The 15,803-nt window shown below is 43.7% G+C and overlaps 1 protein-coding gene across 1 annotated transcript in view; it reads right to left on the minus strand.

Annotated features, from left to right (window-relative positions):
- TMEM87B (transmembrane protein 87B) overlaps positions 1 to 15,803 on the minus strand; it is a 376,065-nt gene that overhangs the window by 14,321 nt on the left and 345,941 nt on the right. Inside the window, exons 19-20 of the mRNA XM_078649037.1 lie at positions 14,951 to 15,003; positions 10,744 to 10,774 (exon numbers count right to left, since the gene is read on the minus strand). Coding sequence (XP_078505163.1) covers positions 10,744 to 10,774; positions 14,951 to 15,003 — 84 coding nt within the window. The remainder of the gene's footprint in view (positions 1 to 10,743; positions 10,775 to 14,950; positions 15,004 to 15,803) is intronic.

A 15,803-nucleotide genomic window follows, 5' to 3' on the forward strand; every position in this document is an offset into this window, starting at 1 on the left:
ACAGAGAATTAAGATTGGTGTGTTCTGTGCCCATCTTCTACAGGTAGAGAATTAACAAATAAGTATGTCTGACGTTACTCTAGTGGTTAACACGGTCAGCTTTTAAAACACTAACAAATAAATGTGTGTGTTACTTTCTCTGTAGAACAGAAAGTATTGCAAATTACTTTTAATCTGCGTTGAGTGTTATTCTGTTGTATCTTTGCCTAAGCTAACCAGATGTGATGTTTAAAAGAACAAAGTCTGCAGTGTGGTTAGACAAAAATTATTATTTTCATTGTCAAAGCAGGATATGTGAAGGAAGAATGATATGCAAAGAAATGAATTAATGAAGTTACTTCCAGTAACGCTCTTTCTGGTAGAGACTATCCAACCGCAGATTCTTCACCTTTTGATTACTCCCCCAGGTATCAGACAGGATCCAAAAACTTGTCAGCAGTAACTCTGTGTGCAACTAGGAGGCACCATGGACCTCCGTACCAACCACTCCAGTAATAATGTGCATAGCCAGCATAGGCGTCACTCAGACATGCTCATGGCAGTTGGTTTCGAGGTAGACCATGCCCCCATACACACAGCCCTGCCGGGAAATCAGTGTAAACCAATGCACAGATTGCTATATGTGGGATCTTTTGAGGACAGAGTTTAATCTACAGAATGGGGAGGATGGCAGGGTTCGTGTGGAATCTGCTGTTAGAGTCTTTACCAGAAAAATCATTACTGAAGGTAAGTAACTTGTTCTTATGCTAGAGACTTCTAACTGCAGTTCCCTCACCTTTTGAATAGATACCAAAGCAAAACCTATTCAAAGGTGCGTCTGTGAATTGACTCAAACCAAAGTTCTGTGGGACCGAGTGGGGTGAAATACCCTCTCGGTGGACAGGGCTGTCAAGACATTAGTGAATTGTGAACGTATGACAAGACATCCACGAAGCAGCCTACCAAATGTGCAGAACAGAAACTCATAGTGCCAACGCAGTGGTAGCAGCCTTGACTCGGGTAGAATGTTTTTTGTTTGGGCCAATGCATGACATCTTCTGGCACAGCACAATCCTACACAATAGTACATTTCTGCCTGGTTTTGTCCTTCTTAATTCCCACAAACCCGACTTGTTGGTCTCTGGTAAGATCAATGTAAAAACTCAGCATTCTTTTAAGGTCCAGGCAAAGGGGTCTCACATTCTCTTAAGAAGGGCGAAGCTGAGCATAGACTGCCATTCAGTTGATGGTTTGACTGACATGGAACGGCATGTCAGCTTTTGGAAGAAAGGATTCCCAAGTTCGCAGAACCAGCTTATCACAGGAAAAGATGGTATACAACAGGTTGACACAGAGAGCTTGGAGTGCACTTGCTTGTCGTGCTAATGTTATGGCAACGAGAAACACTTTCATGAGGGCGAGGAGACGCAAGGAACAGCTGTGCAAAGGCTCAAAAAGTGTGCAAATCAAATATGTGAATATCAGGTTAAGGTCCCACTTCTGCATAACAAAGGGTAAGGAGGAAACAGACGATGGAGTCCTTTCAAAAACACATTACAACAGGTAATTTCAACAATGAGGGTTGATATGGCAATTGTGATAAGGTAGAAAGATACCCTTTAACAGCACACAAACCAAAGCCTTGCTGAAAGGAGAGAACAAACAAACCACAAGATAACCTAGCCTGGAGAGGGTCTACCTGTTGTGCATCACACCAAACCACAAATGTATCCTAACATCAGGCATATACAGTTTTTGTCGAGGGGTGTTCAGCTGTCTCCGGTAAATCGCCACACTTGAAGGTGAAGTGTGTGCAGATTCGGGTACAGGACCCTTTTCACTTTCTGCAACAGGAGGCTATCCTTGAGGGACAGCTTGACAGGAGGGCAGATTCTCATGCCCAGGAGCTCTGGACACCAAATTTTCAGTGCCCAGTCTGGAGCCACCAGGATGACCTGAACCCAGTGGGTTCAGATCTTCAGAATTCTGGGCAGGGGGGTTCAGTGGAAATGTATAAAAGAGCCTGGGATCCTAGTGCAGGCGGAACATGTCTCCAAGAAAGACGCCTTAGAAACTCAAATGCACACAACTGCTGACATTGCAGGTTCTTATCAGTGGTGAATAGATTGAGCCAAGTTGCATGGAAAAGACCCTGCAGCAACTCTGGGTGTAACTGTAGATCCTTGGCAGTCCAGCCATTTCCAGAGGCAATGCCCCACCTGGCACAGAGTGGACAATCCCACCCCACGTTTGTTGCAAAACCACATGGCAGTGGTGTTCTGAGCACCTGCACCAGCCTTTCCTTGACAGAGGGGAGAAAGGCTTTCAACTCCAAGTGGATGGCTCGCAGTTTCAACAGGCTGATGTGGAGCCAGATTTCCGCTTGAGAGAAAAGGATTCTGACCCCCCCCACCCTCAATTCCAGGATGCCTTCCCCACCTAGGAGTGAGGCATCAGTTACCACATTTAGCTCTCGCTGGGGAAGAGAGAGGGGTCTAACGCTGACCCAATTGAACATTAGTTTAAGAAATTGATTGCAATAATACAACTCAAGTCAAAGAATACAAGAGGGGATGAATGGACGTGCATGTTACCACTGTCTTCAATATAGCAAACATGAAACAGAAAACAAAGGACAAAATGAAGAATTTACAGATTTTCTTAAGAAATCCAGAAAAACAGGCTTGGCAGAGGAACTAGTGAGAATGGGCCGAATTTAAAATGCTATTGCCATGAAAAGGCCCAAACTGCAATTGTGCAATTGGTTATAAATTCATATGGGGAATGGCTGCTGTGTTGTGTATTGGGGGAGGCATTGCCTGCTCACAGGGAATGCCATGAGCCCAAGATATTTCTGAAATGTAGAAGCACAAAAATAAATTCAGGGAGGTGTGGGCTTGTGTGGATTCTACCACACTTACGTATCCAGACAGCTGCGCTAGCGTGAATTGAAAAAGTAAACGATTTCCTATCAATTTTGGGGTAAAAATACCAGGAACTGCAGCTAAGAGAGTGGCGCCTACCACCCTGTTTTCCAACATATGTCAGGGCATATCATTTTGGACAGGAAACTGCTATAGTTGCAACAAAATCCGGTTAAAGGGGAATTTACTGCTTACAGTGGGTTTAGAGTACACCGATTGTTTTCCACTGGTTGGCTTATCACTGTCATTTGCGCTTTATTTGTCAGCTTTAGTGGGCATTAGTTCCTCTTCTTTTGTGTTTGTTCCTCCCTGGGGCATTAACGCATTACTTGTGTCCTTCCATTGCGCACTTTAGAGTTACTACTGTTTCTGTCACACTCATGTACCACTCTTCCCCCAGATGCTCATGCTCATATGCTTCTTCCCCTCATTGCTTCCTCGTCCATGCACTCCACATCTAAATGAGCTCAGGTAGAAGAGACAGTCAAAAACTTTTTATGAGATCTACCCTGAGACTTTCAACTTCTTTATGTAGTACCTGAAGGACAAATGTCAGAGTGTTATTATGGAGAAGATTCTGAATTCGGTCACGGTGCAAATAAGTTGCATAACTGGGACACACATGTATACGATCATGGAGTTTTCCAAGGATCACAGCCTTCATAGCCTCAACCATGTTGCTGACAGTAAAACTCCCCACCTTCTGTCAATCAGCCTTCTGTGCCAAAGTGGAAAATAGGAAAGGTTTGGGCCACTGGCATAATATGCAAATCGCCAATGCAACGTTAAGATTCACAGGCTAATTGGAGTACAATTAAGATTTGGCAGTCTGCCAGGGTCTTCAATGGAGGTGATTTGTATGAAACCGCTATAACTCACATTAGAAAACATCCAACTAGAATAGGAGGTAAGGAAGGTCAGTTCAAAATATGTTGATCCCTTGTCATGCAGGCAACATTGATACGGAATACAATACATCTAGAACCACCAATGGACGAAGTACTGAACATTCAGCTGTGCGTGGGCAACGAAAGAAAGATGATAAAACTGACTTACTTAGCACTTAGTAAAGTAAGATGAATGACTCCCCTGATTTGGCAGAGTCCGGCACACAACAGAAATTTGATATGGCACTCTGCATGGTGTATTCGATTCTGGCAGTATGTGAACATCTAACATATTGTAGTGGGATTGGAGGTTTCAATGAACGTAAACTGGTAACACTGGTATGGGAAAGCCCCACTTGTACAACACTGTAAAGCATACATATAAGTCCAGGAGTACAACAATTAAATTAAGTGTGTGAGAAGGACAATGAGAACTTGGATGCCAATGGTTATTTTGATGAACTGTTAACCATAATGACCAGTATTTGTTTTCTATTCATAGTATTCTTGATTTACTGAATATATTCATATTGAGAATGCGTCTGACAAAATAAAGAAAGATATATGTTTTTAAATCACAACACTTAGATTGCTAAGAGTCCGAAACACAAAGTGAGAATAGTAGAGCCAAGCAAAATTGTGCTCTCAGGCCATCTTTAATGACCAATAGTCCCTGGCAGAAAACATACTTATGCCGTCTCTAACTGGTTATCAACATTTACAAGTCATCAGACTATATGAACAAAATACATTTACTTTCTTCAAAAATAATGCAACAGGTGGATGGCTTAGACACATACTTTTTCCATCCATCAAATGACCTAAGAGACCACTTCCTGAGAGTCATACTGAGCAGAGAGACCTCATTCACTAAGCGCTCATTCATGTGCAAGTGTGTGTTATGATGTAGACATCCATTTATTTAACATAGTTTTCCTGTGCCCAGCTTTTTGGTGCTTTTATAGAATGTCATGTATGTAATGCTCTGTGACTTTATGGGGGTCTGATCTAGTTGATCTAGAAACCTGTGATAAACGGTTGGCGCCTTTCGCTGAGTCAGAGCATTGAGGTCTGTGAATAAACTTGAAGAATTCAACTACCACATCCTGTTTCAACATGTAATTCACAACATCATTTAGTGACGAGGATGGCCAGACACCTATCACCAGTAACAGCAGCAAAAATCTTGATGACATCACTCCCCAAAATCAAGTAATGGTAGGCCAAGAGTTTGCGACTTCCTACCCCTGCCTCCGCTGCCGCACCTAAGAACACCATCCGCTCACTTTGCACAGTGGGACCTGGCTCCAGTAGTGAAAACAGGATCTCCAGCCTAAAAACAGTTATCAGAGAATCAGCGCAGCCTCACACGCTACTAATATTGAACACGCAAATCAGTCCTCCTTGCGCCAGCTTCCTGGAAAGATTCCCCCCACATGTGCTAGCCACAAGCAGTCGGAATTCTGCCTCTCGATAGCTGCCTGCCCAACACTCTCTGCCATAAAAGTCCCTACCTCCAAGAGCCTGATATTACTGGCAGCTCACTGTGCACCAATAATTCTGTCACCTCTCAATCCAGTGACGCTGCACCACTGCATTGCTGTGCAAGCACCAAGTTATGATCTCTATGATTTTTTGCTCTTTGTGATGTGCTGTGCCGTCACTTAGTGTCGTCTGTTGAATGTCACTGTGACTGTTCATAATGAGCTTAAACCAGCCTTTTGGCATGCCCCCTCGTTTCACATGCAACCTAGATAGCTATCAATTGAATGCAAGAATTGGACAGAGACCCTGGAGGACTACTTGGTGGCACTTGAAGGCACGAACTTCTCTTCACTCAGGAAACAAACACTTCTAACAGGTTGTTTGGGTACAGAGGGCCAACATGCGTATAAAATACCCGCTTTAAGTGTATGACGATAGTGGAGGTGAGATCGAAGATGAATAAAAAGAGGCCAAATTGGAATTACAGCACGGATTTGCTAAAGCTGTGAATATAGTGATGCAATGCCACAAATGTTTTACTCAGCCACAGAAATACTTTAAGCTGGTAGATTACTTTACTGCAAGACCACGAGCGTTGATTTGGGCTGATGACAGAAGAGTTGATTAGGGACCAATTAACAGTCCAATGCAGCAGTAGAAAAATGAAGGAGAGGCTAACAGCAGCCAGCAATCCCACACTTAAGGATCATTTCAATATTACCAAGCTAGTAGAGGAGTCATGAAGGAGATGCAAAATAATATAAGCTAAAATATCTCAAATGTGGCGGAATCAGAACTGGTAAATGAGATGAATACAAAACTGATTGTGACAAACAGTAACCAAAGCAAAGGAAATAGTATGAAAGTTGGGAAACCATCAAATTTCTCAGGGAGATCTTCCAAATCCCATTCTTGTTACAGGTGTTGTAGGAGATTCCACTTGGGCGGCTCAAAAAATAGTTTTGCCACTGGCAAAGAATGTCAAATTTGTGGCATGAAAGGACATTTTGCACAAGTTAGCAAAACCTCAAACAAATATTTAGCATCAGTGGATGCGATAAAGGAAGTGGTGGAACACAGAGTTCTGATGGCCTGTGATATGTCTGCAATTGAGAGGGATGAATATGATATGAAGAGGAAACTACTTTCCAAAGAGGGTTTTAAAGTGAACGAAAAAGAAATCACATTGATGGTGGATTCAGGGTCACTATACACCATCATAATCAAAGCAGCTGTTCGTCCATTTTGAGTAAAACTTAAATCTACTGATGTAATATTGAAGGGCTATCATGGAGCGGACATTAGGGTAATGAGATGTTTGTCTACAAAACCTGAGTTTATCGATTGGGAAACCCATGGGAAAGTTGCACATAATTGTAAATCCAAGAGCTGCCAACCAAGTGATGGTCGTGGTTTATGGAGAGCCAGGAACAGTTCTGGAACAATTTAAAACCGTGTTTGAGAACAGGTTAGGAGAAACAAAGGAATACCAACACCAAATTGTACTGAGGAAGGATGCTGTGCTGGTGAGGCAGAAGTGAAGAGTATACTAGAGCAGATGAGCAAGGATGAAGTCACAGAGCCTGTTGAGGCCACACGAAGAAGGTCTCCCGTGGTGATAGCACAAAATACCTTGTATTGGTCACTGAGGTTTTGTGTTGACTTACATAGTCTCAACCAGAATGTTGTCATGGATTGTTTCCCTCGGCCAGACATCAATGAGCTGATTCTGTTGTCTGCGGGAAAGTACTTTTCCAAGCTAGGCCTAAAACATGCCTATCATCAGGTGAAACTGCATACAGATTACAAGCATCTGACAGGTTTCATAACAAGTGAGGGGATATTTCAGTTTAACAGGTTGCCTTTCGGATTGTCATCAGCAGCAAGTTCTTTCCAGAGGCTAATGTCAAATGTGTTGCCTGGTGTTAAAAATGTGGTGTTCTTAAAAGGCGACATTTTGATCTATGCAGAAAACATTGCTATCACTGATAAATTGTGTGAGATCTTAGCTCGCATTTCCAAGACTGGAATGAATTTGCAAATATTTACATTTTTGATGCAGGACATCACATTTTTTGGGGTACCTAAATTGAAAATCAGAAAAATTTATATTGAGTCTGTGCTATACTCAATGAAGGTGCCTGGTGTTAAGGACAAACTGCCTTCTTTCATGGGGTTGGTGGAATACGGTTAGAAGTTTGTAGGAGATTTTGCTTGTAAAATAGATCACTTGAGAGAGTTGCTGAGGAAGGGTATGAAACTCATGTGGGGGTAAGTTCAACAGGCAGCTTTTGAGCCACTTAAAGATAACATTGCCAATTCTGGCATTTGGTTCTATTTCAAATTGGGTGATCCTCACTGTGGATGCCACTGTGATTGTCATATTTGAAGTGCTTTCACAGGTACATGGCAAAACAGAGAAGACAGGGGCGTTTGCTTTCTGTTCGTTGGCCAACATGGAAAGGAACTATTCCGTCATCAAACAAGAGGCATTAGCTGCTGCCTGGACAACAAACCATTTTCCCACCTTCCTTTGGGTATCAGGATGACTCTGAGGACGGATCATAGGCTTTTGCTGAGGATTTTGAGACCTAATGGCACAAACAATTGTTCTGGACGTTTGGCAAGGTCGGCTGTGAAACTACAGGATTATGATTGTTGTATTGAATATTTATCTGGCTGGAAGAACAAATTGTCTGCAGATTAGTAAGAATTTGACACTGAGGAAGTGGTGGCGGGTGTGGAGGATGCCACTGAGAGCTTGCAGGAATGTGGGTCTATGCAGGATTGGACGTGTGCTATGGAAGGGGATGTTGTCCTCAAAGCTGTAGTAAATATGATCAAAGGTGGTGTAAGAAGAGTAAGTACATTTCCAGATACGGTTAGACTATTTCACAAGGTGGCTGAAGAATTGTCTTTGCTTGGGGACAAACTCATCATGAGTGGGAGAGGCTTGTGCCAGCTAGTGCAGTAATGAACAAACCTGTACGTTTAGAGCATGAGGGATATTTTGGTCAGACATTAATGCTCAGACTCAAGGAAAGATTTTACTGGCCTGTAAAGGATAGTCAGGTGAAGAGATGGATAGAAGAATGTCCGGTGTGCAGAAATTCAGTGAAGTGGACAAAACTGTGTGGGGAAAAGGTATGCATGGATGTCATAGGCCGTTTTTCTTCTTGTCTGAACATGAGAGGTATACATCTGTCTTGGTGGATGAAAAATATAAGTGGATTAGGTGGCCTTTATGAGGTGTGTAAGGCTACAATTGCAGTGCTGTGAGAAATATTTAGGAGGCAAGGTATTCCCTCTGTGTTGATTACTGATAATGGCATGCAACTTACTTCAGGTGAAATGAAAGAATTTCTGAGCAGCATATGAGCGAAACATAACTGTACATGTTTGTACAACCTACAAGACAAGGGTCAGGTAGAGAGGATAAACAGCTTGATTAAGGGGAGACTATGGAGTTGACCAGTGGTGGAGAGTTCGGTGTTCAAAGTTGACATGTTGTGGGCATATTGCACCACAGTGAATCTCAACATGGGCAAAACGCCCTTCGAGATGATGAGAGGTAGACAGAACAAAGTTGGTTCTTTTGTGGATGTAGGAACACAGTTTTAAAATGTCGATAAAAACTTCATTGGATGGTCGGGGGGGGGGGAGCATAGTCAATGTGGGTGACTGGGTTAAGGTCTAGAATGGTGGTGTGGGCTGGGGTTTCTCCAAGTTTTGGGGTTCCATACAGAGTGAAGACAGTGGGTGGAAATGTATTTAAAGAGAGTTGCTTGTACCAGAAGGGTGGGAAATATGTAGTGCAGCCAGAAAAGATAGCAGAGTGGTGTTCGTGGTGGTTGTTGATGACGGCTGATGATTTTAAAAGGAAAGCAGGAGAAGTCTGGGGAACAGCCCGTGACTGAGGAGATGCTAGGGAAACACAGGTTTGTGGGTTTGGTCATTCAATGTAACGAGCGGCGAGTTTCCACAGTCCACCGGGATGGTTGGGTGATTTTTTGTGGGTGTTAATTCCATGTTGTGTTTTAGTGTTATCTCTGGAGCTTGGTTCCAGTTCATTCGTGATCTATGGTGGGTCTGTCTTTGTTAGGTTCATCTTAGTTTGGGAAGAAACGGGAGGTGCTATAATGTAGACTTGCATTGTATTTAACATAGCTGTTTTCCTGTGCCCAGTTCTGTAATGCTTCCATAGAATGCCATGTATGTAGTGCTCTGTGACTTCATGGGGCTCTGAGCTTGTTGATCTAGGGACCTGTGATAAACGGTTAGTGCATGGAGCGGAGAGTCACAGGATTGTGGTCTTTGAATAAACTTAAAGAATTCAACTATCACAGCCTGTATGAAGCACAAGTACAAAGAAAATAATGGGAAGAAGAACTTGGCAGACTTGAAATTTGGAGGCTGAACTTGTGAAACCTAAACTGAACACACTGGCAAAACAAAACAAAATTAAATGTGTTTAGTGTGCTAGAAATAATGTCCTAATCCACCATTTTATTGTATTTTGCTCCCTTAATCTATGGAGTACCGAACATAAGAGCCTCGGTAATCCTAGGCGAAATAGGGTGATATATCTAGCTCTAAATGTATGATATATGGGGTTGTAAATGGATGTATGACGGTACAACGCATGGTATTACCACGCGTACCGTTACAACGCGTTTTGTACAACGCAAGTCGTTACCACGACTTGCGCTGTAGGGGTGCTGGACTTAGAATAGTTAAATTTACTATTCCAACACCAGCCTACGTACAGTAGGGAAGGTGTTGGAATAGTAAATCTACTATTCCTTGTCCTTGAGCGCCCTCCAGCGCAAGTCGCGGTTACGACTTGCGTTGTAAAAGACGCATCGTAACTGTAGTGCGGGGTAACATCCGCGTTCCCCGTTGTAAATGGGATGATGTATCTATATGCAAATGCGGTGACATATGTAAATTGGATGATACATGTTAATTCTCCCTTTAGAGGAAGATTTTATAGAAACCAATCAGGAGTAGAAGGAGCAGATACAATTTTACTGACAGATTGTGAGCCATGAAACTGAACAGAATCTCACTCCCCTCTATTTGCACAAAATTCGCTACATAAATGTGTGTCTGTACCAGGGACTAAAGTTCTCCATGCATATACACAAATATTGATATTCAAAGATAATTCTGAATATATTTTGTGAAAACCAAAATACTGTAAATATGAAAGCAATGCATGCTTTCTCATATTCTCAATTAACCAATGTGATTTATCTACAGAATAAACATAAAAAGTTATGCAGTCTAAAACACAGGAACAGCGATTAAGCCACTACATCATCAGATTCATTACCATCATCTACTTCTCCAAAGCAAGAAATCAAAACCTACTCAGCACTCTCATCCATTTCATGTGTTTTTCAGTGAAGAAAATGAAGTGGTGACAAGCTGCAGATATGAAGTGAAGAATTCTATTTAATACATACCTCATCGGAATCCATTAATACTGGAATAGCTCTGAAACAAAGAAAATACAGATTACGTTTTACATCGCAATCCAAACAATCAGTTTGGAAAAATGACCAACCAAAATAACTGCCATTTTCAGTCTGTGACTCCCGGCTAACTGCAAAAGTCTAAGTAAAACCAAGAAAAAAACATGAAATTAGGAAACGGCATCAACTTCATTAAGGGAATGAAGCAAGGGTAAAGAGGTTTCCCATGATGTCTGAATGCCCTCATCCTTTTCTCATCGTCTGTCCAAGTAGATAAACATTCAGGTCAGGTGCAGCTCATGAAAATAGACCTATTGATAGAGTACTGGAATTACCAAAACAACATTTGACCCATTGTTTGTAACCCCCCCCCTCCATCTACTGGGATTCCATTAAGAGGAGTAAACAGACGTTTGAGCCAATGTCTGATTCTAATAAACCGATAGCATAGAACAGACTAGAACATGCAACAAGAGAAGTAATACTTACAGGTATATTCAAAACAGCATTAGTGACTTACATACAAATCTTCTCTGTAAGTGAACTGATTTGTGGGAAAGTGTAGATCCTACTGCGACTCTAATGGGGCATGGACACCTCCAATCCCCTCTTACTTGGCCCTTTTCATAAGGGAAACCCTCTTGAATGCTTCAGCAATGGCAGCTGAATGCCAGTAAGTGATAACAAGCATTGGAAATGCAATAGGTCTCGCACCATTAGAGTTAGTGCTTTTAGAATTGTTTATGGGTTTTTTTTGTAAATGTTTAGCATTTTTGTTTCCTGTAGCCAATGCTAAAGTATTACAAATAAAAAAAGCCATAAACATTTCTAAAAGCTCTAACTGAAATGGTCTGAGAACTATTGCACTGTGTGAGGGTGAGGGTGAGTGAGGGTGAGTGAGGGTGAGGGTGAGTGAGGGTGAGTGAGGGTGAGGGAGTGAGGGTGAGTGAGGGTGAGTGAGGGTGAGTGAGGGGTTGAGGGTGAGGTGTTGAGGGTGAGTGAGGGTGAGGGTGAGTGAGGGTGAGGGTGAGTGAGGTGTTGAGGGTGAGTGAGGGTGAGTGAGGGTGAGGGGTTTTGGGTGAGTGAGGGTGAGGGGGAGTAGTTGAGGCTGAGTGAGGGTGAGTGAGAGTGAGGGTGAGTGAGGGGTTGAGGGTGAGGGGTTGAGGGTGAGGGGTTGAGGGTGAGTGAGGGGTTGAGGGTGAGTGAGGGGTTGAGGGTGAGTGAGGGGTTGAGGGTGAGTGAGGGTTTGAGGGTGAGGGGTTGAGGGTGAGGGAGGGTGAGTGAGGGTTTGAGGGGGAGGGGTTGAGGGTGAGGGGTTGAGGGTGAGTGAGGGTGAGGGGTTGAGGGTGGGTGAGTGAGGGTGAGGGTTTGAGGGTGAGGGGTTGAGGGTGAGTGAGTGAGGGTGAGGGGGTGAGGGTGAGGGGTTGAGGGTGAGTGAGGTTGAGGGTGGTTGAGTGAGGATGAGTGAGAGTGAGGGTGAGTGAGGGGTTGAGGGTGAGGGGTTGAGTGTGAGTGAGTGAGGGAGGGTGAGGGGTTGAGGGTGATTGAGGGTGAGGGTGAGGGGTTAAAGGTGAGTGAGGATGAGTGAGGGTGAGTGAGGGGTTGAGGGTGAGTGAGGGTGAGTGAGGGTGAGGGGTTGAGGGTGAGTGAGGATGAGTGAGAGTGAGGGTGAGTGAGGGGTTGAGGGTGAGTGATGGTCAGGGTGAGTGAGGGTGAGGGTGGGTGAGGGGTTGAGGGTGAGGGTGAGTGGGGGTGAGGGTGAGTGAGGGGTTGAGGGTGAGTGAGGGTGAGGGGTTGAGGGTGAGTGAGGGTGAGGGGTTGAGGGTGAGTGAGGGTGAGGGGGAGGGAGGGGTTGAGGGTGAGTGAGGGTGAGTGAGGGTGAGTGAGGGGTTGAGGGTGAGTGAGGGTGAGTGAGGGTGAGTGAGGGTGAGGGGTTGAGGGTGAGTGAGGGTGAGGGGTTGAGGGTGAGTGAGGGTGAGGGGTTGAGGGTGAGTGAGGGTGAGGGTGAGTGAGGGTGAGGGGTGGCCAACATCGCTATCCTCGTTAAACCAGTTGGCTCATCAGTGTTTGTCAACAGTGCGCCTTGTTGAGTAAGCAGAAAGAGATCGACGCCGGTTCGATAATGCCACAGCTCTGTGCTAACAAAAATGCGGAAAAAATAAGCATTTAAATCATTGGCAAATTCAGTAAGCAGAAAGAGATCGACGGTGGTTCGATAATGCCACAGCTCTGTGCTAACAAAAATGCGGAAAAAAGTAAGCATTTAAATCATTGGCAAATTCTACGGAAATTGATTGCAAATGGGAGCAGCTCTGCTTGCAAATCCTCCCTCCGTCGCCCAGGCTGCTGGACTGGAATTGCAGCAGCTAGAAGTGAGGAAGAAAAAAACAAGCAGCAGAGCACGGCGTCAGTGTTGGCATTGCTGGGGGGTAGGGGGGAAGTGGGGATTTAAAAAAAAATGCGACACGGCGGGCAGGGGAGGGGGCGGAGCGGGTAAAATAAACAAAGCGCAGAAAAACACACCAGGGCTACATTTCACACATATTAAAGAAACCAGCAAACAACTACAACATAATGCAAGGCAAAATAAATACTAATTAGAGCAATGGTGCCAAGTACTAATCCTGCGTAAGCATGTGTACTACACTAAACAAGCATATGTAAAATGAAGAATGAAGGAAACAGTCCCAAATTTTGTGAAACTTATTAGTAGCAGCTTGGGTTGAAGACCGGAGATACAAGAAGAGAGATAACGACCAGGAGTTAGATGGTGAAACGTAATCCTCACGCTGCATCCAACACCAGCAACAACCGGAGGCCAAGCGTAGCCTGGCAGCCGGTAGCACGAGCCAATAGGGAGCTTGATTACAGACACAGGCAACAGCAGACAACCGCTGCAATCGCAAAGGACCCTGAGCTGAAAATAGCGTCCACAACTTCTACCTTCACTCTCATTTCAAAATCCTTCTTGGTTTAGTAATCCTCTGAGGGAAAAATGCTTGTGACGTGTGTCTGTTTACAAAAAGGACAGGCAAAAATACAGAAAGAGCTTCATAATCCAAACCAAATTTAAATCCGATAAATATTTAATAATATTTCACAAGCAGAAATGATCAAAGGTGGATCAGATCATCAGGGAGAGCGGGCTTTGTAATGTAATTGACACGGCCGGCCGGTCGTGAAACTGAAAGCATGGCCGGCCGGCCGTGAAAGCCTTTGATGCGGCAGGGGAAATGCGAGACGGCGGGGAGGGGGCGGAGCGGGTAAACAAAGACGGACGTGCACGCGCTTTTAAGCTCAATGCGCATGCGCATTGAGCTTAAAAGTCACGGGCACTGCAAGGAATCGCCACGATTCCTTGCAGTGTGGATAAAGAGTGGATAAGTCCCAATACTCTCGCTTGCTCGATGCGCATGCGCATCGACAGGCGAGACCTAAAAAGCACAAGCAGCATTTTTTGGTCAGCAGCACTCTCACCTTAAGATAGAACGACTGCTTTTTTTTTTTTTTTGGATCAATGAGTAAAATCACAGCTCTTTTCACGTCTAAACTGTGAAGTGTTTTCAAGGGTTCGGACTAGAAAAATATTCAGGGTAAATGATTTCCAGTTTTATGATGAAATAAAACAAATGTAACAAAATACCCATTTTGGACCAAGGACGTGTGTAGCACAACCACTTAGCTGGGAAATACTGTGGATGGTTCCAAAACCCAGTGATCACAGAGTGATCCCCGGTATGTCTGCAGATGAAAAGCCCAGTGCACCAGCGTTTCACTACCATGTCCATTTTCATTACTATCATGGCAAAAAAAGCAGGACCGTGCTACGGATATCTTGTCCATTCAAGAGAATCAGCTACTCACAGAATGTAACTAAATCCTCCCAGCTCCAAAATGCCAGAAAACACCAAAATATCTGAGCATTCGTGAGAGCACAATGGTGTTCCAGAAATAAACGTGAAGCCTCAGCAGGGAGAGGAGCAGTCCAGATAAAAGATCGGACAAATGGAGAAACAAGTGCTGAAGAATTTCCACAGAAAGTTCTTGTTACAGGAGAAGAGAAGTGTAATTCTTGTTGCTCGAAAATTCCTTAGTATTGCAGAGAGCACAACCATACCTGCACCCAATTCAACAGCCTCAGTTGTTCAACAGAAGCCTAAACATTGCTTACTAAAATTTCGGTAATAAAGATACTTACGCATCTGCAAACGTTGAAGGGATATTTTCCTCTACCCATTTCAGATCTTCTTCCTAAAGAAAGACATTTATCACAGCATTAGAGAACAGATTTCAAGAGTAGCTGTGTTCCTTATAAGTAATTGTTTCTTGGGATACTCGAGCATTTCTTAACTCCATTTCCTATGCTGAACACAATTTCGCTGACATGTGGTTATGAAGGGAACACGGGGAATCTGTATCGAATCAGGCTTTGAAATGCTAGTCAGCTTATCTGAGGGAAAGGGAAAGGATGATCTAAAGGAAAATCAGGAAAGGGATCAGTCCATAACAGACTCTGCAGAAATGGAGTTGATGAATGCAGACAAATGTGGTGTCATCAAAAGCTTTTGCATACCATATTTTAATATAAGCTGAGATAACATCCCTTAGTGTGTCTAACATAGTAAATTTGCTTTGATTAAAACAAGCAGGCTCACAAATACTGAAGTATTCTGAAAAAGCAATCACTTAATCTTAATGTACTGTCCAGGTCTGGAGTTTGAGTATCAGTGGGTGCATGCATTAAAGAATGGCTACAGGCCATTTACAGCAATCAGTCATGATACAACGCAACAGTAACCAAAACAGCTGCAGTCATTGAATACATCTTGACATCTCAGATAAAGGTATTACCCGCTTCCCTCATTCGATCGGGCAGCCTTTTATTCTTTAACATTAACGAGGACTACACCTTTATGTTGGAGTACTTGGTGAATATTGCCTTTGCATCTAGACAGGCTTTGAGGTACCTCAAGTCCTTTTTTAAGTCGAGCCTGGGCAGCATATGTGCTGCTCTGCGAGGCATGATGTACTGATGTATGGCATACAAGCTC

The sequence above is a fragment of the Lissotriton helveticus genome, chromosome 6 (assembly GCF_964261635.1).
Source record: "Lissotriton helveticus chromosome 6, aLisHel1.1, whole genome shotgun sequence".
Taxonomy (NCBI): domain Eukaryota; kingdom Metazoa; phylum Chordata; class Amphibia; order Caudata; family Salamandridae; genus Lissotriton; species Lissotriton helveticus.